The sequence below is a fragment of the Nelusetta ayraudi genome, unplaced genomic scaffold (assembly GCF_046127955.1).
Source record: "Nelusetta ayraudi isolate G7.1 ecotype Tasmania unplaced genomic scaffold, CSIRO-AGI_Nayr_v1 ptg000011l, whole genome shotgun sequence".
NCBI lineage: Eukaryota > Metazoa > Chordata > Actinopteri > Tetraodontiformes > Monacanthidae > Nelusetta > Nelusetta ayraudi.
Window position 1 is genome coordinate 2,271,651 of NW_027466061.1, and position 22,253 is coordinate 2,293,903.

General features: G+C 42.9%; 1 protein-coding gene across 2 annotated transcripts; it reads right to left on the reverse strand.

Moving 5' to 3' along the window:
- Positions 1-1,189: 1,189 nt before the first annotated feature.
- robo4 (roundabout, axon guidance receptor, homolog 4 (Drosophila)) lies at positions 1,190-22,220 on the reverse strand. Of its 2 annotated transcripts, none has more exons than XM_076020000.1 (19): positions 21,649-22,220; positions 16,705-17,031; positions 15,367-15,524; positions 14,162-14,282; positions 13,910-14,048; positions 13,386-13,513; positions 12,710-12,825; positions 12,389-12,620; positions 12,182-12,303; positions 11,201-11,372; positions 10,890-11,087; positions 10,691-10,733; positions 10,478-10,590; positions 9,589-9,915; positions 9,002-9,106; positions 7,514-7,661; positions 6,425-6,634; positions 5,601-5,959; positions 1,190-2,634 (listed from the first exon to the last, which is right to left on the reverse strand). In XM_076020000.1, the coding sequence occupies exons 1-19, from the start codon at positions 21,839-21,841 to the stop codon at positions 2,453-2,455; spliced, it is 3,393 nt and encodes a 1,130-aa protein (XP_075876115.1). In that variant the 5' UTR covers positions 21,842-22,220; the 3' UTR covers positions 1,190-2,452. The 2 variants fall into 2 exon arrangements, with proteins under 2 accessions (XP_075876115.1, XP_075876116.1); XM_076020001.1 differs by lacking the exon at positions 21,649-22,220 and adding an exon at positions 18,821-19,062.
- Positions 22,221-22,253: the final 33 nt, after the last annotated feature.

Below are 22,253 nucleotides of genomic sequence, written 5' to 3' on the forward strand. Positions count from 1 at the left end.
TGCTGCCCGGCGGGGCTGGAGGGTTCGCGTAGAAACATATGGCCTTTAGTGGAGGAGACAGATGAAGGATAATCCCTTTGGCAGTCCAGGACACACACACACACACACACGCGCACACACACACACACACACACACACACACACACACACACACACTCAGAGGAAATAATCCAGTTGTACAGCACTGAGATTGTACAGACGTCTTGAACAATTAACACAGTCTGACTTGTTCTGTTTTTTTTTGTCTTTTTTGTCTTTTTCCCCGCAGGATTGATGTTTTCACTTTGTGTTACCTTTTTCAGTCTGCTTGACTTTATTTGACAACAATTCAAACTTTTTTAATTTTTTTGTAATTATGGACTGGTTTGGGGGTTTTAAATACTACACATACAAATTCGGATCCCAGGGGCTTACGAAAAAAAGACAGCAAAAACGGCTCTTAGCGCAACAATTCCAGCTTGACCCCGGCCGTCCAGATGTAAGAAGAGGATTACTGCGGGGGGGGGGAAGAGGTGTTCTGCTTCCCAGCTGCGTGACAAAGCTCATCCTGAACACAAGTCATTGAGGAAATCATATTAGATTTGGTGTAAGAATATCTGCTGGGGCCCTGCAGCTTTCCCTCCCTTAATACCCAGACGTGTCAGGCAAGGTCAGACTGAGGCATCAAGATAGAGGAGTTGGCAAATAATCGCCCTCAAAACAGCGAGGAAACAACAACAACATCGAAGAATTACACTTTTTTTTCCCCCGTCAGGATAAACAAGCCACAGATTAGGGTTTAATTATTCTCTCCGATGGTTTGTAATTAGGTGAAGCAGCAATGTTTGCCTTGGCTGATCAAGTCGAACCGATGACTTCTCAGCATCACCTCCCAGCTCTGCGCGGCCCTTCAGCCCAGCAGCGGTCAATTAGACTCCCGCGGCAGGCCACGCAGTCAGGAATGCAGATGCATCACCTCCTCCGCCAACACTGGACTGATAAAAGCAAAACAAAAACATCCTGGCCGGTAGATAACTCCTGTCAGGATCTATTTTATCGCTCTCCCGCAGGCGCAGTTGCAGGTTGTTCTATATTTCTCTGTTTAATTATGTATTCTGAAAACGATACAAAGAATTTTTCATGCTCATAAGCGGGCAGGAGGTTTTGCGTTCCGCGGCAGAGCGGGGGAAACAATAACAAGACGAGAGGCTTTCATTCCATCAGCACAGAGAATTTATTTGAGCAATACAGCGCGAACAAAAATAAAAAATGCAAATTCTTACAAAACTTACGACTCGGCTTCTACGATAATTAGTTACTGGTTTATAAAGCGCCATCATGGCATGCAAAGGCTAAGCTATGCACACAACTTTTTCGTGTTACACAATTTGTCTTTTTAAAGTTAAGCTCAGACTTTATTAAATACAAAAACATGAGTCATTTATAAAACAATATCTATTTTTGCTAGTCCGACCTACGGCCGTTCTTTCCCTAACGCCAATGTAATCGGTTTGCATTGAAAGTGTGACTTTTTGTATAAAGATAAGAATGTCTGGAAAATGTATCAAAAATAAAGGAGACGGCAGGAAGTGGAAGGATCTTTGCCTTATTTTTTTTAAATACTACTTCCTGCAGGGGCAACAGTGTGACGGAACGCGATGCGTTTCTTTGTCCGGCTTCAGTTGGACCAAAGTCCTGCAACTGAACTTGCGAAACGGAAAACAAACACAAGTTGTTTCCGTCTGCCTGCGCCGCTGCCGTGACTCTCTGGACCTTTTTCCAGAAACACACTGGGTGAGAAACTCCCCCGGGGGAAACGCTTCTCATTATGCCGTAGTTTAATGAGAGGAGGGGACGCAAAGGGGAGGAAAAATAAAGTTCAGAAACTCGACGAGAGTCATTTGAAGGATGCAAAACAGACGCTGGGCTGCCCTGAGAAAAACTGGCTGCGCTAGAGGAGAGCGAGGCGTACAAATAATGCCTGAAACACCGAGGGTGGGGGGGTGGGGGGGACATCAAAACTCTGAAATTATTTGCAGTTGACGGAGTTCTTTCCACGCCTCACAGCAAGAAGGTTGTGGGTTGGATTCCGGGCCTGCTGGTCTTTCTGTGTGGAGTCTGCATGGGTTCCCTCCAGGTTCTCCAGCTTCCTCCCACACTCCAATAACATGCATGTGAGGCGAACTGGGAACATAGCTGTCTGTGTGTGTAAGTGTGTGAATGCTTGTTTGTCTTTGTTTGTGTCTATGTGGCCCTGTGATGAACTGGCAAGTCGTCCAAGGTGTCACCCTAAGACAGCCGGGAGAGACTCCAGCAGACCTCTGTCACCCTGACTTCAGTCAGAAGCGGGTATTCAAGATGGATGGATGGGTGGATTTCTTTCCAATGCCTTCGATGTACTGCCATGTTTGTTTGTGTTGTCGCTTTGAGGTGCCCCCCCCACGCCCGCTCCCATCCCTCCGGCCGGAGGGCCCTAGCCGTCGAAGGCTCTGCCGCTCCTCCCGGGATGTTGCGCTCGGTACCTGGCTTCCATTTCCTCCACCCAGGCCATGTTCCAGTCCCACGCAGGCACGGGCTCCGGCTCGCCGAACGCATCGCCCTCCGCGCGGAACGACGGGTACAAGGCGCTGAGAGGAGAGGCCGGCGGAGAGAAGTCTGCACAGAGGAGAGGGAGGACGGCACGTTGACATGCGCTTTCGGGTGTAGAAGCAGGAGGGGCTTTATGAAGAAAACTCCCTCTCTCTTTTTTTTTTGCCCCTCAGAGGCGTTGACAGAACAAAATAAACATTTCAAGACTTTTGAAGAGCAGCTTTCACACTCGTCCTCTGGGGGAAAAAAGCTAATTTAGAGGCTTCTTTGAAGCGGCTGCCTGTCACTGAAAGTGAAACAAACATTGCCAGTTCACATCAGCGGCGTTGCGGATTCTAAAAGGTGCCACTGCATTTCAAAGAGCTCCAAAGTGCAGCAATGAAAGAACAGGATTTTTTTCCCCCACCCATTTCTTTCTTTCTTTCTTTTCCCCAGCAAAAGCCAGTTTCAAGCCATAGAGGTTCTGCCAATTAAAGCGAGCGAGGGGAAAGTGCCCCGACCTGACACACAGCACATGATCAGCCCACACTGTTCTTATCCCCACAGCCAATTAACTTCCCCGTGCCAAGGAGGTAAATCAGATCTAATGGGGAGGAAAATGTAAATCCCCATATTCCACCTCTCCAGTCTAATACTTATTTTCCTCCTTGTTGAATGTTGTTGTTGGATTCATGCACAGACTTTCCTGTGGGGCGTCCCTGGGAAAAAAGGTTTCAGTGTGTTTGTTGTCTTGTGTGGCCTGAATGTTAGACAGGTTATTAAAAAGACTGGGGCTTTATTGTGTGCTGAGAAAAAGTTTCCCTCTCAGGTTTGCTCACGTCAACGTCAACTTAACATGAAGTCACATGATTGGGCGCATAATCCCTGACTTAAAGGTCCGGTGTATAATATTGGCCTGATTTGTGATTTTTAGGTTGGTAAAAACTCAATATACTGCCCATAAACACATTAATAAAAGCGTATACTTACAGTACAGTAAAAGTCATTTGGTTTTCCTGCCCATAGAATGGTTCGTATTTATATATGACAATATACATTGAGCAAGGGTCTTGCTCCCAGCTAGCTGCTATCTTATACCTCCAATGTTTCTAAGGTAGCCTGGTGTGGACAATACAACTGCCTGACAGCAAGTTTCGTACTTAGAGTCAACACTCGCGTCCTCAAATAAACCCACAAAGAAGAAGGTGGACGAGGTATCCAGGTTTGGGTGTGCAGGCCATCGTAGTTCACTGGCAAGCTCGGGAGAGGGGGCGTAGGCGAATGGGAGCAGCAATCTGAAACCTGACCACTAGAAGGCAGAATTTTACATGCTGTACCTTTACAGCGTAAGGCTCCTGCAAATACTAAACATGAAGCCTCAACGCGGCTCTCAGTGGCGTCTGACGGTTTTCAAACCATTGGCGGCTTCGATGTAAAAACAAACAGCAACACCTGCTGCTGGACGACGAGGAGAGAAAATGCAAAAGAAACAAACACCTGGAGTTTTTCTTTCACTTTAGCAATGCTGCAAGTGTGGAAAAACAAGAGGAGGAGAGGGAAGGAGCCAAAAGTGGCGACAGGAATCAAGCAGATCGTTGGCGGCGGCGGCGGAGCGGAGAGACTGATGAGGTGACTGGAGGAAAGGATGACTCATTTGGAGACTCAATTTGCTGAAAGGTCCCAAGTAATTGTCTGACATTGCCTCGGGTATTCAGCTTGATGCGTTTGTCTTTTTGAAAAATAGACACGAGGTATAAGCGGTGTGCGTGCGTGTCTGCATACGTGTGCCCAGACTCACAAAAGATGAGTGAAAAGTTTTCATGAAGAGAGAGCCAAAGCATGACACAGCGGTGGAGTCATAAGCGGTGTCGCTTCACTGCAACAGGGTTGCGGGTTCGATGCCCACGCTAATAGTTTGCTCTGTTCAGAATCAGAACCAGAATCAGAAGACTTTGGACAACCAAATTCTGGAGGCACTTCTCAGGCAATCGGACACGTAGAGAAAGATAAGATTGTAAAAAGACAATGTTGTTAACTGACTGTGGTTTTCTCCATGCACGCTGGCTTCCTCCCACAGTGCGAAGACGTGCACGTCACGCTGACTGGCAGCTCCAAACTGTCCGTAGGTGTGAGGTTGTCGGTCCGTCTATCTCTCTGTCTGTCTGTGATGAACTGGCTGACTTGTCCAGCATGTAACCCCGCCCCTCGCCCCCAAAATAGCCGGGACAGGCCTCATCTCTCAGCAGAGGCAGTAAAGATGATAGAAAATGAAGGACTGGATATCATGAAAGTGATGAAACTAACTAGCGTCACAGTGTTCAGGGTCAGGAGGAGTCTGTGCAACACACATTTCACCTTCCACTGCTTATTCTGTCTGCGGGGCCACTTGATTCAAAAGGGATCACGGGCGGTCATGAAGGGCCATCTAGTGGAAGGATGTGGTAAATACAACTGGCAAACTCCCTCACCCGATAAACCCAGTTCTTTTCTTTTTGGTGGCTTAACGGTTAAGCGTGTAATACTTGAAGAGTTTGAGGAAACAGCGACATCAAGTGGTTTACTTTAAGATTGCAGCGTCTTTCGCTCTCCCTCCGCTACCTGTAAACTACGGTGCCATGCGCACCAAAACCTGGATACCTCATCCACCATCTTCTTCGTTGGTTTATTTACGACGCGAACATTCACCGTAAATACGATCCAGGCAGGCTGGATTGTCCACACGAGGCTTCCTTAGAAATATGGCGGCACAAGATGACAGCTAGCTAGGAACAAGACCCCCACAACGTGTATTCTTGTATATAAATAAGAACCGTTATAAGGGTAGGAAAACCAAATACATTTATTGTACTGTGATTATGCACTTTTATTAATGTATTTATGGGCTGTTTATGAGCTTTTACTAATATAAAAATCAGAAATCACACACTGGACATTTAATTAGTGTCTCAGACTGAGGAGATTCTGATATTTGTTTTTATTTTTTTGTTTCAAACAGACAATTTCAAGAAAAAGAAGAAAAAAAACCCTCCTGCTTCTCTTCTCCCTCCACTCACCTGACAGGGAGCACCCGCTGATGGTGTCGGCGGCGGCGGCGGCGGCCAGCAGGCGGGCCAAGTGTGCACTGTCGGCGGTGTAGCAGCTGTCCACCGAGCTGATGAGGCTGGTGCGAGCGCTGTTGCCCATGTTGCTGTCCACCACCGAGCTCCAGGTGCTCCACAGCGAGCTGTCCCAGTCGCTGTAGCAGGACGACGGCGTGCTCTGGAGGCGGGCGTGCCGCAGGGACAAGTGCGGGGGCCCCGCCTCGCCGCCGCCGAGGTCGTCCTCCGGCTGGGGAGGCCGCACCGGCCCGGCGGCGAAGCCCGTGGCGAGGGAGAAGGGGTGGGACAGCGAGGGTCTCTGCTCGGGCAGGACGCTGATGACACAGAGGGACGGATTTAGAAACTAACTGTGTTGGAGAGGAATGAGCACGGGTAATGCGGTTAAGTCATTAAATTACAAAATAAAGAGAAGAGTAATTTGTGAGTTACATTACTGGAAAAAAAAATGAAATAGCAGTTACTTGTGGAATTATCATTACACATTATTATCACACCTCACGTCTGTTTTGAGTGCTGTTGTAAGCTTCACACTGTCCACACAGTTGAGAATATTCATTCAAAATTTAGATAGTTTAGGTAGTTATATTATTTTGATAAAGTAATTTAAATAGTTACACTACTATTACATTTTCAATAGAGTAACATGTCATTTTAATCAATTACATTTGCAAAGTAAACTTCCCAGCAGTGAAAACCAACCAAGCGGGCAGGGCGGATCCAACAGTGCTGACAGTGCAGACACAGAACAAATGAGGTTCTGCTGGAAGCGACCCACATACCTGCACCTCTCGGGTTTGGAACTCAGCTCCAGATACTGGGTGGCTTCCTCCACCGTCAGAGTGGCGTCGTGTTTGTCGTCCGCTGCCGGGTAGTACGTGGCTGTTGGCGGGTGGCTGCTGTGGCAGGTGGATCCTGCTCGCTCCTTGGAGGCGTTGCACAGTGACGGTGAAGAGCCCATGTCCACCGTGAGCTTTGTGGAGCGACTGGAGCTGAGGGGAGAGACCAACGTGTTCATTCTATGTAGCGTTTGATAAAGTGTAAGAGTGAAAAGCTTTTTTTAGTTAAACAGTTACAAATATTGTCAACAAATACCAACATTTCCAATCCAAATTTGTAAAAATTTAAATTTCCATCACAAATGACTTTAAAATAACAAGTTTGTAAACCTTTACTTTAACAGTTATTGTAGACATAATACTCACAAAGTTGCCTGTTGTAAACGATTGTGGAATACATACACTATACATGCTGTAAATGAGTGTACAACAAATTGCATGTATTTTTATTAATGCAAAACATTATGATTTTATAAGTCTAGTTTCTGGGTTTTTTGGGGGGTTTCTAATAGGAATTTCATTAATTCAAGACTAACCACAGCATGCCTTTAAAACATATTGGGTACTGGTACCTGGAAGCCCAAGCAATATCAAAACTATCTACTTCACCAAAATAATTCAAGTAAATTAATGGTTTAAAGTTCTGACAATGTTAAGACCTGTGCGGTTTCTAAAATTCCTCAAATAACAAAGAATGGTACAGAATGTAAGCGTATGTTCTGATGTTTCACTTTGTTTTTTGACCATGCATATTTTTTTTTAATTTAGATTTCTTATTTATACAGAAAAGAGGTTTAGGCCATTTTGAACGAACAAATGTAAGAAGTAGTGAGTAAGTGCAAGCAGTTTGTAAGTAGTTGTGCGTAAGTAATGTAAGTAGTTTCCTTACTACAGCGACAAATAATTCAAACACACATTAGACCGTCTACATGCTGGCGCCCCAAGGTGGTCGAAAAGAATCAGTGCATCAGCATTTTCTGTTTGTCCGCTTGCAAGGCCCAGCCAGTCGGCCTGAGTGAGTGAGTCTCTTACCCCTCGTCTGAGGTGAGGCTGTGTGAGTCTGTGGTGTCCTCCGTGGGTACTGGGGGTGGAGGTGGCAGCATGTCCACCAGGTGCAGCGACGCAGAGTAATGCAGCAGGCGAGGACAGCCGCTCACTTTGCTGCAGTCTGGGTGTCCTCCTGTAAAAGTCACAAGCAAGACCAGTTCAGGTCCAGCGGTACGAGTCCCACAAAAGCCAGGTGACAAACTGACTTCGAGAAAAGAAACAGTATCTTCTTTGACTGCATTTTCACCCTTTTATTAACAATAATATTGAGCACCTAGTTGATTTATTGACTACTAGATTGACTTAAAACTAAACTAAATAAATATAAAAACCAAAACACTAATTGACCTCCATCTTCATTTTACGCTACAGCACTGACTGAAGTGACATCAAGCGCAAACAACCTGGTAATGAGACTCAGTAGTTGAGTTTTTCCCATCACTATATGTCCACACAGCAGTTTACAGAGCATTTCACAAAGCTCAGCATCGTCAGAGGGAGCGTGATCTTTTTTTGCAGGCGCCCGCGTCCCCTGTGTCTGTCTGGAATGCACAGCATGTCATACATTTTAAATGAAGTCTCGTTTTGATCTCTTCACCAGAGGCATCACGCAGACACTGCTGCAGGAAGAGGACAGCGTCACATCAAGGGTTTAGATGTGCTCAGTGCAGCCACGCTGGCTACATTTACCTTTTGACAGATACACAACCACGCATGTGCCAAGTTTAATTTAAATCCCTCAAAGGAACAGCAAAGCCCTTGAAGGCACATAGGCATATATCACTTTTAGCAGGTTACGCATGCATGTAATGAAATATTTTGAAACATTTGGAAGCGGGTTTCCTGCAAAACCTTCTCCTGCTAGAAATCAGCTGTTTGTTTGTCGAAGTGATTTGTGTTGTAACGCTGTGACTGATTTTTAGAGTATACATTGTGCAAAAACAGGAATGCATGTATTTAAAGGAGACAATGCCCAACTGTACCTGTTAAATGATCAAATTGTTATGAAGCATTATTTTTTTGTACAAGAGAAGATGTATTGAGCCATGTTAGAGCAACATTTGCTCATTTTCACCGGCAGTCCCAGGAACTTTGGCCGTCTCCATTGCTTTCTCTTTACAAATGTGCCGACTGCCACCTTGAGTCAATTGTACCTTACTACACCAGGCTGCAGCAACAACGTATGTATGACTTTAGAGCATGTATGAGGTTGGAACTGTAAGTTATATGAGCTAAATGTATTATTTTTTTATACTATATTTAGCAGCTATCTCAAATTTATCCACTCGCATTATTTTTGCCATGAATGGGTCCGGCTTATATTTGTTTGTAACCTAAAACCTTGAACATTATCCCATGTCGTCATGTCGTTTTTGTTTGTTTTTATGTGACACACGATCAATCAAACTTCAGAATCAGGGGAAAAAAAACAGCAGCTAATATCAACATGACAGTCTTTATATTTGTCCATACCGTGGTTGCCTGATGGTATGTGGCTGAGTCTCTGTTTGTAGATATTGGCTGAACAAGGCTGATTCCCAGTTGGCACTATGGGGACACTGTTGACAGCGTGCAACTCTGTGGGTTCAAGGAATGAACACATTACCCAACATCCTGGACTTGTGCATGACATTATGATTAAAAGAAAATACACAACTGTCTGCATTGTGTTAATTTTACAATAAAAACTTAAAAAAAAGAAAGAAAAAAACAACCTCAAAGCAACATAGGTCTAGTAATCATATCAATGGCAGTTAGTTCTAATGGCCTGTTACCATGTTAGATGTTTTCAAGGTAAAGCCATTGAGGCCAGACTGAGATGCTTTGGAAACACACAGAGGGTAAAAGGATGCTGATGTTGGAGCTGCCAAGCAGGAGGTCTAAAGTGGGACCAAAGAGAAGATTTTATGGATGTGGTGAAACAGGACATGAAGTTAGTTGGTATAATAGAAGATGTTGCAGAGCATTGCGTTAGATGGTGACAGATGATTGGCTTTGAAGGGAAGAGCAAAAAAAGAAGCGTCTAAATGTCCCGTTATCAGCCATCCGACCCTCCTCACCCTGCTTGCTGTAGTTCTTCTCCCACGACTCCCTCAACACACCCATCCTGGGCTGAGGCCGAATGGCCTGTTTCCACGGCAGAGCTTCCAGGCTGCCAAAGGCCGCCGTCTTCGCCATCGGTTGGCTGAATATCTGGATGGTCTCGGTCCCTTGCTGATGAGGCACGCCATGAAGCATTTTAGGGCAACGTCCGGGGCTGTTGAAGGTCTGGAGGCCGCTGCCCATGAGGTCCACATAAAAGGTTCCGTAGACGCCACAGCTGTCGGTCACAATGGGGACAGTGGATTCCAGGCAGCTGGGGCCCTTCTTGGATGAGACAGGGAGGCCTGATGAAAGACAAAAACAAGAACAATCCAAATCCAAAAGGTGCAAAGCTGATTAAATGATGCATGATTGGACTGGAAAATCTGCAACTGTGTCTGAGGGGAGCGTCAGAAAAGATTGGTTGAGCAAAACTGTCTGAAAATCATGAAAATCATGTTGGCAATTGTACTGTCTGAAGTAAGTCAGTTCTTTGACAGATGTATTTCTGGCAGAAAGAAGCCTCTGCTTCTCACTGAGTGTCCTGATGGCTTTAAAGGAAGATGTCAAATTAGTTTTTTTAAGAAGATGGTATATTGATGTGTTTCATAAAGCCACCTTTTTAAATTAAACTTCAATTTGAATTGAACTGCGTCATACCAAAAACATTCAAAACATGCTAACATGCTAATGTGACATATTCCGAACAGCAACGACAGGTAGATAACGGTGACATTACGAAAAGGGTTCATACAAATATCTGCTTGTAGAGCAACAACTTGCAGTCAACATACAATCTGCAGTTTCACTAAATGCCGACAGTGAATTTAACAATCTGGGCTTGAGGGGTAAATGATAAACTCTTACTGGTGCTTCTGATTCCTGGGTGATTCTGACCTTGGACCCATAAGTCCTGATATTTCTGGCTGAGTTGAGGTCTCCACCCTCCAGAGATCCAAGGTGAGTCTGGAGCAGCCATCCTGACGAGGAAGCAGCACCGTGTATGTGTGTGTGTGTTCAGACTTAATAAAAACAGTTTATTTATTTAGCTCTTTATCTGTATATCTGCCAGTTGGGTACCTGTGTTTTATGATGAGATCTTCACTGGCCAGTCTGTGCAAGCCTGCAAACAAGACATGAACAAAATGGTACACAAGTATGGTGAACATCTTTAAAAAAAAAAAGAGAGAAAAAAAAGAAAAATCCCATGTGACTCTGAGGCTAAACCAATAACAGCAGACATCTCATTAAAAACGAAAGAGCCCATTAGGAGACGCACCTTTACTCCTGCCAGGCCTCGGCAGCAGGTGGCCTGCCCTGCCCTGACGCCGTAGGAGGCAGATAACTGCAACCATTAACACACACCACAAGAGGGCGCCAACACTGCCAATCAACACCGGGTCCTGCAGCAGAGCCAGGACCTGGGAGAGGTCTCGTCTCTGGGTGTCTGAGTCAAGGCCCACACCTCTCTGTGGGTCTGGGAGGAGACGGCAGTCCTCGTTAGACACCAGCTCATCAAACAAACCTTTCAAAGGTTAGTAGAAGACACCAATACAGACGGCAGCAACCAAATCCAGGAGGTGAACCTACTGAGGATAAACCCGTGAGGGTCACTCAGCATTCCCACTCCAGCTCCATTGACTGCTGCTACAGTGATCCGGTACTGTCTCCCTTGTTTGAGGGCAGAGATGTCCAGGCTGTGCTGGCCACTGTTCACTGTCCAGTTCTGGAACTGCTGCTCCTCAGACTCCACACACCACACCTGAAAAACAGCAGGGAAACCTGGTTTTTACTAAAGCTTCTTCCTTACATGCATATCTATCATCACATTGTGTTTCAGGGAAGAGTTTTAAGACTGAAGTCTGCTGTTCAGTCCACTGCACCAGAGGTGGAAACTAACAAAGTACAATTACTTACTTGTTACTGTACTGAAGTAGATTTTTCAGATATCTGTAATTCAGTATTTCTTTTTCTGACGACTTTTCACTTCTGTTCAAAGTCATTCACTTATCATTTTATTTATAGTTTTTCTTTTAAATGGAAATATTTGAACTATGTTACAGTGTTAATATATTTATAGTGTTCATTTATTTATATCTAGTTATAGTATGTATCATTATCAAAGTGGGTTATATTTTCGAGGGCGATTATTTTAAAGTACCGTGGTTATTATTGAAAGGGTCAACATTCAATAATTGTTCACTGGTCACAATCATCATTATGATGACAATACGTAATGCAGTTAAAAAAGAAAAAAAAAACTATAGTATTTTGCAAAATTATCAACAAACGTACTGTTTCATCAATGGTAAAAAAATGTATATATATATATATATTTTTCCTTTTTACTTAAGTATATTTTAGAGCCTGTACTTGTAAAGGAGTTGAATCAATACTTTCATGATTTGCATTCACTCTCAAAAAGAGGTCTTTTTGCGTCTTGGAGTGTGCTCAGTCACCCAGTTGTGACACGGCACACCCAACTGACCCAGTGTGCCGTGTCACAGGCGGTGCACATATTGAACACTGATGAAATGGGTCCCATAGTGAACTCATGTTCTGAGGCGTTACCTCGTATCCCTGGATGATGCCATTGTGGGCGTCGTGCGGAGGAGGCTCCCAGCTCAGACGGATGGTGTCGTTCTGTTCGTGGCTGATGGTGACGGACACAGTTTGCGGCGGGGCGCTGGGCACTGCAGGGGAAAAAAAATACTGTCACTGCAGTCTTAGAAGCAAATGTTCCTACAAGTAACTGAAGCACAAATGCTCTGGTCATACCAGTCTCAGGCACTCTGAGGTGACGAGTGTTGCTCTCCCTCCCGTACAAGCTGCCGCCGTAAGGGCGAACTTTGAACTCGTACTTGTAGCCTCTCCTCAAGGGGCCCGTCTGAGCCTGGAAACTGGGCAGCGAGACCTTTTTGGCAGCCCAGTCTGAGGTGGCGGGCAGGAGAGAGCGGTACAGAACCTCAAAGCCATCCAGGTAATGAGGCTGAGACGGGAGGGACTGGAGCTGCGTGGGGCAGAAAGCACATACGCACAGGTTACACACCTGACACACACCGGAATGTCTGAATCTGTTGGTTTCCAGCAGGCTCGTACCTTCCACTGCACTTTGGACATGTTGGATCCAGGGGCCATCATGGAAACACTTTCCAAAGAAACTCGAAGGGCTGACAGCTCTTTGTGGAGATCTTTCTGTTCCGTGCTGGCAGCCTCTGGATAAAAAGACAAAAAGTGAATTTATTTTTTAAAAGATGTTTTTAGAAAAAAAAAAAAGGTTAGATTAGATATATCTATATTAGAAATATCTGTTTTCATTAGACATGCCCCAAAAGGCTTTGTGATCAAACTCAGCGCAGGGACCTAGAATCGGATACTAGACACTAGACACACCTCTTTACAGTGCTGGAATAATGGACACCCTAAGCATTTGTGATATACAACATGAAGAATTGCAGTGCAAGTGCAATTTCTTTAAGTCGGGACACCCACAATCCACACGCTCTCAATTCCTTCTGACCTCGTCCAGGTCAAAAGGTCATGCTTCAGTAAGAAACAGCTCCTTGCCACACATACAGAATATAATATCAATATTTCCAGATAATAATGGAGACTATATATGATCTGGAATATATAGATAAATTGGGATTGAGAAAATTTTCTCCGTTACTTTCTACAACATCATTACTGGAGCCTGAACCTTCTCACTCTGGATGTATTCAGAATGTTTGCCTTGAATCTATGCGATGCTTGTTCCCGTTTCTCATCATCTTACCTTCAACCAGGAGCTGTGCTCTCGCAGTGACCACGCCCACGTCGTTAGCCGCTTTGCAAGTATACCAGCCGGCATCCTGTGCAGTCACATAGTGGATCTGGAGCGTCTGGTCCGGGTTCACAAGATACCTTCAAACACAGACACAAGCTCAACAGTTCCCACATTTACTCGCTTTAAACCGACTTTTCTGATAGCAGCAAATTTTGTTTTCAACCAAGTTTGTAAATACTTGAGGAAATTCTCCAAGTAGGCGTCAGCTGGCGGCAAAACAGAAGAAAAGATTCTATAGGCGATGAAATTTAATCATTATTATTCAGGACTATTTAGGCGTAAGGCAAACAGCTTTTACATATAAAAAATTCATTCAGCTTAAACTCTATGCTACATTTACAGAAGAATTTAAACACTTTGGAAAGTTCGATTGACCCTGAACGATGAAACAGACAATGAAAAAGACAACAAAATGACATATTTATAATCTCATTTGAAATGTACACCTCTGTGTGCCGCTATAAACCAAGTACCTGCCATTGGGCAGAGGCCCCTGTTCTCTGCTCCAGACCACAGCGGGCGGAGGGTCACCTTTCGCTCGGCAGTAGAACTGAGCGGACTCGCCCAATCGGGCCGACACGTTCTCCGGCTTCAGCACCAACACGGGTTTGGCTGCAGGGGGACAGAGCAGCAGCTCAGGTGAGACATGCGACACTGGAGCGTGGCTTTGATCGGCGATACTGTCTGAGTGTTCCGAGCGAGTCGGCGGCGTGTTCTCCTCCCACCGAGCACAGACAGCCGAGCGGCTCTGCTCTCTCTCACTCCCACTGTGTTGCTGGCCACGCAAACGTAAGCGCCAGAGTGGTTCCTCTCCGCAGGGGCAATGATGAGCTTTCCGCTCAGCACCTATGGCACAGCAAAGACGGAAGACAAATGGGACACTTGATTCAGGGAGGCGTAGATTATGGATATGAATTTTAAATGTATATCAAGTTATAGGATGACGACTGCAAGAAATTCTCTGAAATGTGAAGTCAGCGGACGGACATTTCTCACTTTACTGCCAGGTGAAAGATGCATGTTGCTTTTAGACAATGTTGGTGAAGTATTTTCATTTTTAAATAATATGGAAACTTTAAATGTGGTGTGTAGTAATAGAAATTATCAATCCAATCCAATCAATCATCTAATTAGGGCATTTAACCATTTCTTTATTGCAAGAAGCCACTTTTAACATGAAGAGAGACAGTATCAACACACTGACTTATACATGACCTTCTGTAAAATGTAACGATACATGAGTTACTGAAGTGCTAATAACACAAACGCTAAGAGCACTAAATCAAATGATTTGTTTTGCCTGACTCTCTTTTGAACAAGCATGACTCACGCCAAAACAGCGAGTTCAGTAAAAGCACCTGGGACTCATTCCTGTCTGTTACACACGGAAGTGGCGACGAAATAATCTGATGCCAGCGACCAGTGAAAGTATTTCAAACTGTGTATAAATTACAATCCTGAAGCTGAAGACATTTGCCAATTTTCAATTACTGATTTATTTTTTTTGTTAGTTTGCTGAGAAGAAGAAACATCAAATTGAATGGTCTGGTTTCCTACAGACGTACAACTAGACTCAGTGACTTCAAAATTCTTGAAACACAAGACAAAGAAGGTGCATTTTTGTGCACAGCCCAAATCGGATAAGCAGTAGATGATAGATGGATGGCTGTTTGTTATCATCCCTATCCTAGGTCATTGCTGCTCTGCACCACCTCACTGCAAGCTGTACATGAATCCCCACCTGACTGCAGTAGCAGCCAGTAAGGTTGTTTGAGTGAGAGCGTGTGAGAGCACTGCCAAAATATGATTCTTCTGTTTGGAGTCAACTAACACAGAGACATCGACACCTGCTAAATGCCTGAAGAGAACAAACATGTATGTTGAAAAAGTATGAAAAAGGCTCCACGAGCACCGAGGGTGCAGGACTCACCGTGTAGTGTGGATCAGTGTAGTTGATGGGCAGGCCGTCCTTCTTCCAGCGGACATTGGGCTCAGGATGTCCAACCGGAGGGCCACAGTTGAGGACAGCCACCTCCCCCTCAGCCACCTCCACATCACTGGGCTGCAGACTGAACTCCTCCTGCAGCGCTGCAACAACAAAGTGAGGGAAGTTTTAACAGCAGGACTTCAGACACTTGAGAGGAACTAAGCTCAGAAATGTCCCAGTGGGCTTTTGTTGTCATCACACATTGTTAAGTTCTTTTTTTTTTCTTTTCTATGTTGTCTCCCGACTTCCTGTTTTATTTTGTAAGCGTCACTCTCTTCTCAGGTCAGGCTACTTGTTCGATTGTCTTAAACTGCCCTGATTGTTTCCCCCTGTTCCCCATTATCTCATCTATTTATATGGGCTGTGGTTCTCTCTGTCTTGCTCCAGTTTGTTGAGTCCTCTGTTTCAGTGACTGGACCTTCACTGCATGCCATGTTCTATTTGTCTGATTTTTGTGTTTAATTTGATATGTTGCACTGTTTTATTGTCAGAGTCTAAATTTTTATTTTATTTATTTATTTATTTATTTTTTGATATTTCTGATTCAGGAACTTGCTGATTTGAACTTTGTGCAGCTGTGACATTTGCTGCATGGCAAAAAGCTTTGACCAAAGACAAACCCCCAAATCTCTATCGTCCATCTGTCAGTGTCCTATAATTACTACATGGCAGGCAGCAGCTGCTTGTCTACATGCTTGCTGGGAGCCTAATAAGTAAACAGTGAATGCCCCTGGTCAATTAGCGCCACTGTTTGACCCCGCTGTCCAGCAAACATTGACACTCTGCTCTTCTACCTCTGTCAATATATACATCTCTATCAATCCTCCCAAGTGTGTCAGGCCTACACCTTTAGAATGTTGCTTCCGAACAGAGGAGAATCAAAAGCAAACACTTCCTTTGATAGGCTGATTTACGGATGCATTTTGAATGCAGGGGAGATTTTATTCTGGTTTGTTCAACTTTGGTCAAAGTGTCATCAATAAGTTCTCAACTAAAACTCATAATTCAAACATGTCCTGCAGGGACACCTAATCTATAAATGTATATCAGTTTAAAACTTGCAGTCACAGATCTGCACCTTTACACACCTCCATGACTAAAACCAAATAAAAGACATACAAAGCTCAGATAGTTTCCAAGGTAATTGCTTTTAAAACAATGTCAATTTTTTTGGGACACCCTGTACAACCGTACACATGTGGATTACAAATTCTTTCCATGTTTTGAGTGTAAAATAATATATATATATATATATTTAAAAAGAAAAATCCTCTGCCTTACCTGCAATATACAGCGACGCATTGCGGCTGGTGGCCTTGCCTGCACTGTTCCGGGCTACGCAGGCGTAGAGCCCTGCGTGTGACTGAGCGCCCCTCCTGCCTCCTACGCTCAGGAAGAGGAGACTCCCGTCCGGCAGCACGCTGGGCTGCATCTTTCCGTCCTCCGCTGACGAGTTGAGAGGGTGGCCATTCCGCAGCCACTCGATGGTCACCGCCGGGCTGCCTTCCGCCCCGCAGGAGAACCTGGCCGGGTTCCCCAGTTTCACCACCACGTCGGAGGGGTGGAGGATGATGCGGGGCGGCGTCTCCTCCGCACGAACTCTGTAAGCTGAGAAAACATTGAACATCTTGAAAAGAAAGCAACATTTCCCATCAGGCCTCTGGTATTCTTTTCATTTCCAAGCTGTTTAAGATTTACTGCAGAAAACTGCGCTATGAGGGCTAATTGATGGGAAAGTGTGATGCACATCATGTATCAGGTATCATGTATGATGTATGATATCATGAATATTGATGAGAAACGTATCAATTTGAACATGTGATACATGTGACAACGTAATGAGTTGTTTGAAGTTGAATGGACCATCAAACCCCACCGTTTGTCTACATGTATCTTCATTGATTGAACTGAACTGACTCTAAGATCGACCCGATGCTGAGACCTGGCGTGAGGTTCCTCTGAAAAAGACTGGAGGTTTGGAACGGAGGAGCTCTGATAAACAGGAAGTAGAATTCATTTTCCAATAAAGATGTGCCGCACCCCTTAGTTCATTTATCTAGCGCCCACGGCAAACACGTTGAGACCTCGCTCCCAACAAACAATGTCTATTTGCATCCAGCAGCAATGGAATGCCATTGTTTGAACTTCCCCTTCAGTTGGATGACCACACTGAAGGAAACAGTGAGACTGTGATCAGCTTCCTGACAGGAGAGGAAGCATGGGGGTCTCAGGAACATCAAGCCCAACAAAAGCAGAATGGAACTTCCCCCCTCTTCCACACGATATCCGCAACAGAACAAAAGACATTTTTTTTCCCCCCAAGTTGAAGGCTTTTTGGACCAGTTTGAAAAGAAAAGGAACATTTATAAATGATGTCATAATCCCTTCTTGTCAAAAAATGTTGTGAAGATGTGAGGTGTTAGAAGAAAAAAAGTTTTTATCTTACTTTAACTGAATCTGAACAGTTACCAAAGACCAAAGGACTCAAAACGCCCATCACTGAAATGTTCGTACCATGAGAATGACTGTAAAATATAGCAGCTCATTATTTCATTTAAATGAATGTTAGTGACTAAATGAGACTGATATTAGGTAAATATTTTTAGCTGTTTGGAATACTGCAAAAAGATTGCCCTTGTAGGGCACTTCACTCTGTCACTTGGCCAAATACCTTTCAAATTAAAGCAACAATGTCTGCTCAGTCTCGCTGCTGGCACTTGGTAGAGAAGTAAAATGGGACTCCAATTAAAACACATTCAAGGCAATGCGGATTCGCTAAAGCCACTTCCTCAGGAGGAGGACTGCGGTGAGGATGCTTCTTGTGTGTCTGAAACAATTTAGACAAAATGGAATTGAAAGAAGAGTGTGGGAAAGCAAGGCTACCACACGACACGCCATCCGTCTCAAGCCCCTGCCTCACAAGGAGGCAAAGAAACTACCCACTTGATCATTGGATATATTTTTTCTATTTTGTTCCAGTTATCCAGTTACAATAAAAGTTATAAAGCAAACAAAGTTATTTTGGAGGTTATAGAACTGTTCAGTCAGCTTGAAAGAGGATGGGTGACATACACAGTCAAATCCCCACTTGTAAAGCAGGATGTGTAATTTTGCTGAATAGTTTTGGCTTGTTTCTAAGGTGTTTGAATCGAGTGAGTAAAACAACATTTACTTTTAAGTTCACCAAAAATAAACCGTTTTATATATCAATATGTCAGTGCCTGATGTTCGGCGTACTTTGTAATGTCAACGTTTGAAAATAATTGATGACAACTACATTCGTTATTACTGCTTACGCCCTTTCATTTGACCGCTTAATCGAAGTTATCCTGATATTATCCACATGGAACGACGCAATGATTTCTTTTACCACATACAGTGAATGTCAGTCACTTACCTGACGAAAGAAGTGCACATAGTGTCAGTATAACGCCTCTGGTAACACTTGGCATCATTACAGCTCGATGAGTTAACAGTCCAGGAGACACTTTAAAGAAGAGCTTCACAGCTTCACCTTGACTGTCGTCACTAACTAAAAACAAACATTTTCTTTTGACTTAGTCCATTAGTCGTTTGAAATTCAATCACATGCCGCCTTTGGTTCGTAGGGGATTTTTTTTTTTTTTTCTGCTACTCGCTCTACGTGAAAGTGCCAACAAGGTAAAGAATATGCTTTCAGGTTCCTGTCTTTGGCCTTGTCAAAATAAAATGCGTAAAGCGGATCATCGATCTTTTCAGAGTAAAACGTATGAAGAAAAAAAATCTCGTACGTTCTCGTCTTAAAATATTTTCTTTACTTTAATAGTGTAATCAATATGACGGTTTCCTTTGTGTAATTATTTAATGTTTATATATATATATATATATATATATATATATATATATATATAAATATATATATGTATATATATATATATATATATATATATATATATATATATATATATATATATATATATATATATATATATATATATATATATATATATATATATATATATATATGTATATATATATATATATATATATATATATATATATATTTATGTATATATATATATATATATATATATATATATATATATATATGTATATATATATATATATATATATATATATATATATATATATGTATATATATATATATATATATACACATAAATATATATATATATATACATATATATATATATATATATATATATATATATATATATATATATATATATATATATATATATTTATTTTTAACTAATTGAGTTTCTTGTCATACAGCATTCTGTAAAATTGATTATAATAAAATCACAAATATCAAAACTTTTTTTTATTTCCTTTCGAATTTATCTCAATATACTACTAGGTGAACTGCAGAAAATCAAAGTTGCTGTTCAATCTCGACAATTTCACTATGTTTGTTTTAAGAATTTTGCTGTCAGCAACTGGATGGAGGCTCCCATGATTTTGAACAATAGCAGGAAGCATGCATATGTAAGGGCTTACTCAGTACTTAGTAGGGAATCATTTGGTACTGTTGGTCTCCCCTAAGTGGTCAAGAACGTTGTGCATTATCAATCCACTACATATTGTAACCATGCAAAACATGCAATAACGATCAAAAACAATAACTGAAATAGATGAGTGATTTCAAAAATATACTTACAAACCGGACCACTGCTGATTAAGTTCACATTGAACATTTTTCATTTACTTTGTATCGTATATTCGCCATTGTTAATGGTCAAGAAAAGTTTTCATTAAACCTTTTCTTGAAAGGTTTTAAGCAAGAAGCAGCTCTACTACTGGCATTTAGGTTAAAAATGATAATGACTTGAAATAGTTTACGTGATGTATAACAGCAAGGGCTGCGAAAAGAAGAGCTTCAAGCCTCCGTACTGCAAGTAAATGTGACCCACAAACAAGTGAACTACCGCTAGTTCATTCCTCCCAATGACTCACATAAATGAAGCATTGTTTAGGAGCTGGTCATTGTGAGGTTGAGAAAGGCGTAGGGCTAAGTGATGGATGTTTATATTGATCCAACAACTTGGGCTTGATGGCCCCGGCATCAGCCAGCTTTCAGACGGCAACAAAAGGTTTAGAGGGGATGAACGATGGGTCCTGGCAAAACACAGCCCATGGGAATGTTGCTGGGCAGAGATGTGCAGAGACAAGGGACTTCTTTCAGGCTGTCAACCAAAGGTCAGGAGAAGTATTGAGACTGGCAGAGAGGGCGGGATGGAGTAAGTAAAAGACAGAATGTGTCTGCTATAGTGAGCGATGCGATTAAAAGTGACTTGGAGTAGAGTTCTGAGTGTAACTCAAGTGTGTTTTGTAAAAGAATCAACAATCGCTGTCTGCTTGAATGAATGTTTAAATCTTGTTAGGACAAAATATATTCTGTATTGTAGCAGACACATGCTCTCCCCTTTCTTCCTTTGTTTCTTATAAAGTCATAGGTACAGCAAAATACTTATCTGTTTGTATTCAATTTGTTTCATTTTTCTGTCAAACACGCTAAAAAAAATTATATTTCCCATGACATCCCAATAGATTTTCTGCTAAGTGATGACTTCCTTGCACTCCTGCATTTAAGAAAATCTGCAAAAAATATTTGTACAATTGTAAAATATTCAGAGTGTTAGGGTTAGGGTTAGGGTCAAAGATGTAAATAGATTGTTGTGTTAGTATCATCTTCAGTAGCATTTTGTTTATTACACTAGTAAAAAAAACAACTATTTGTTATGCTTTAGGGACATATTCATGCTGACACCTCTTGTAATATGGCACAGTCTAAAATTATTCACTCCACACACTTCCTCTTGAACTTGACTCCAGTTGCGTAAACCTTTGAAACCCACATCTGTGACTGCAAAGACAGTATTTCATCTTTTTGATCATACCTCTTATTTGGTTTGGAGCAGTATATTTGAAGGTGAAAATAACAAATGTGCTGAAAGACGTGAGTGATCATTTGCATTTACCAAAGTAGAATGCCGAACAGCAGGCATGCCATAGGAGTCAAAAACAAGAGTTGTGACCTGTTTGATTCCACATTTATGGTTTAAAATACTTTCCAACTGTGGATTTTGATCCTCTCTCAATCCAAGTTCACTTATGTGTGCCATTGTTTCCTTAACAATCGATGTGCCGACATTGTATCGGCAACAAGTGGTTGTGTGTTCGTAAGCGAGACCTCTGGAAGGTCTTTGGAACTTGTGGTCTCACCTTTTCGACGTGGCGGCTTGATCTTGTGAGGCGTGTGATGGTGTCCGTGATGGACGTGCTCCTTGACCCGACTTTTTGACCCCTTGCTCACTCTTGTATCAGTTTGAGAGAGGTCATAGCACCCGCACCTGTGTGACAACTCTGCCAAGGTGCAGAAGCAGGACACCCACAGAATCCAAGCTCTAACCTGCATCTTCAGTCAGTACTTACTGTGTGAATTAATCTCTAGTGTGGTTCTATGCACCATCCATTCCCTCAAAAAGCACCAAAATCTCCACTTTGGCGGTCCACAACCATAATATGTCCTTTTCTGTCAGCTTCTTGCTCTGGGAAAATAGTTCAACAACTTGTTTTTTCATAATCCTGAGACATGGCTTGTCGCTCCTATGTTGTCTTCCCTCTGATTTGGTGGCTCTTGGTCGGCCCATCTCCCTTCTTTCTCTATGTCGATCAGCCCTCAGAGGAGGGAGAGGTTGGGGGAGAAACAACGATCAAAAAACAAGTTTGTGGACCTCATGCTGAGCGAATAGTGAGGGGAAGGAGTCCAAGGGGTACTGTCTTGTCCAACGGCATCTGTGCCATTCATTTTGCATGGGAATGTGGAA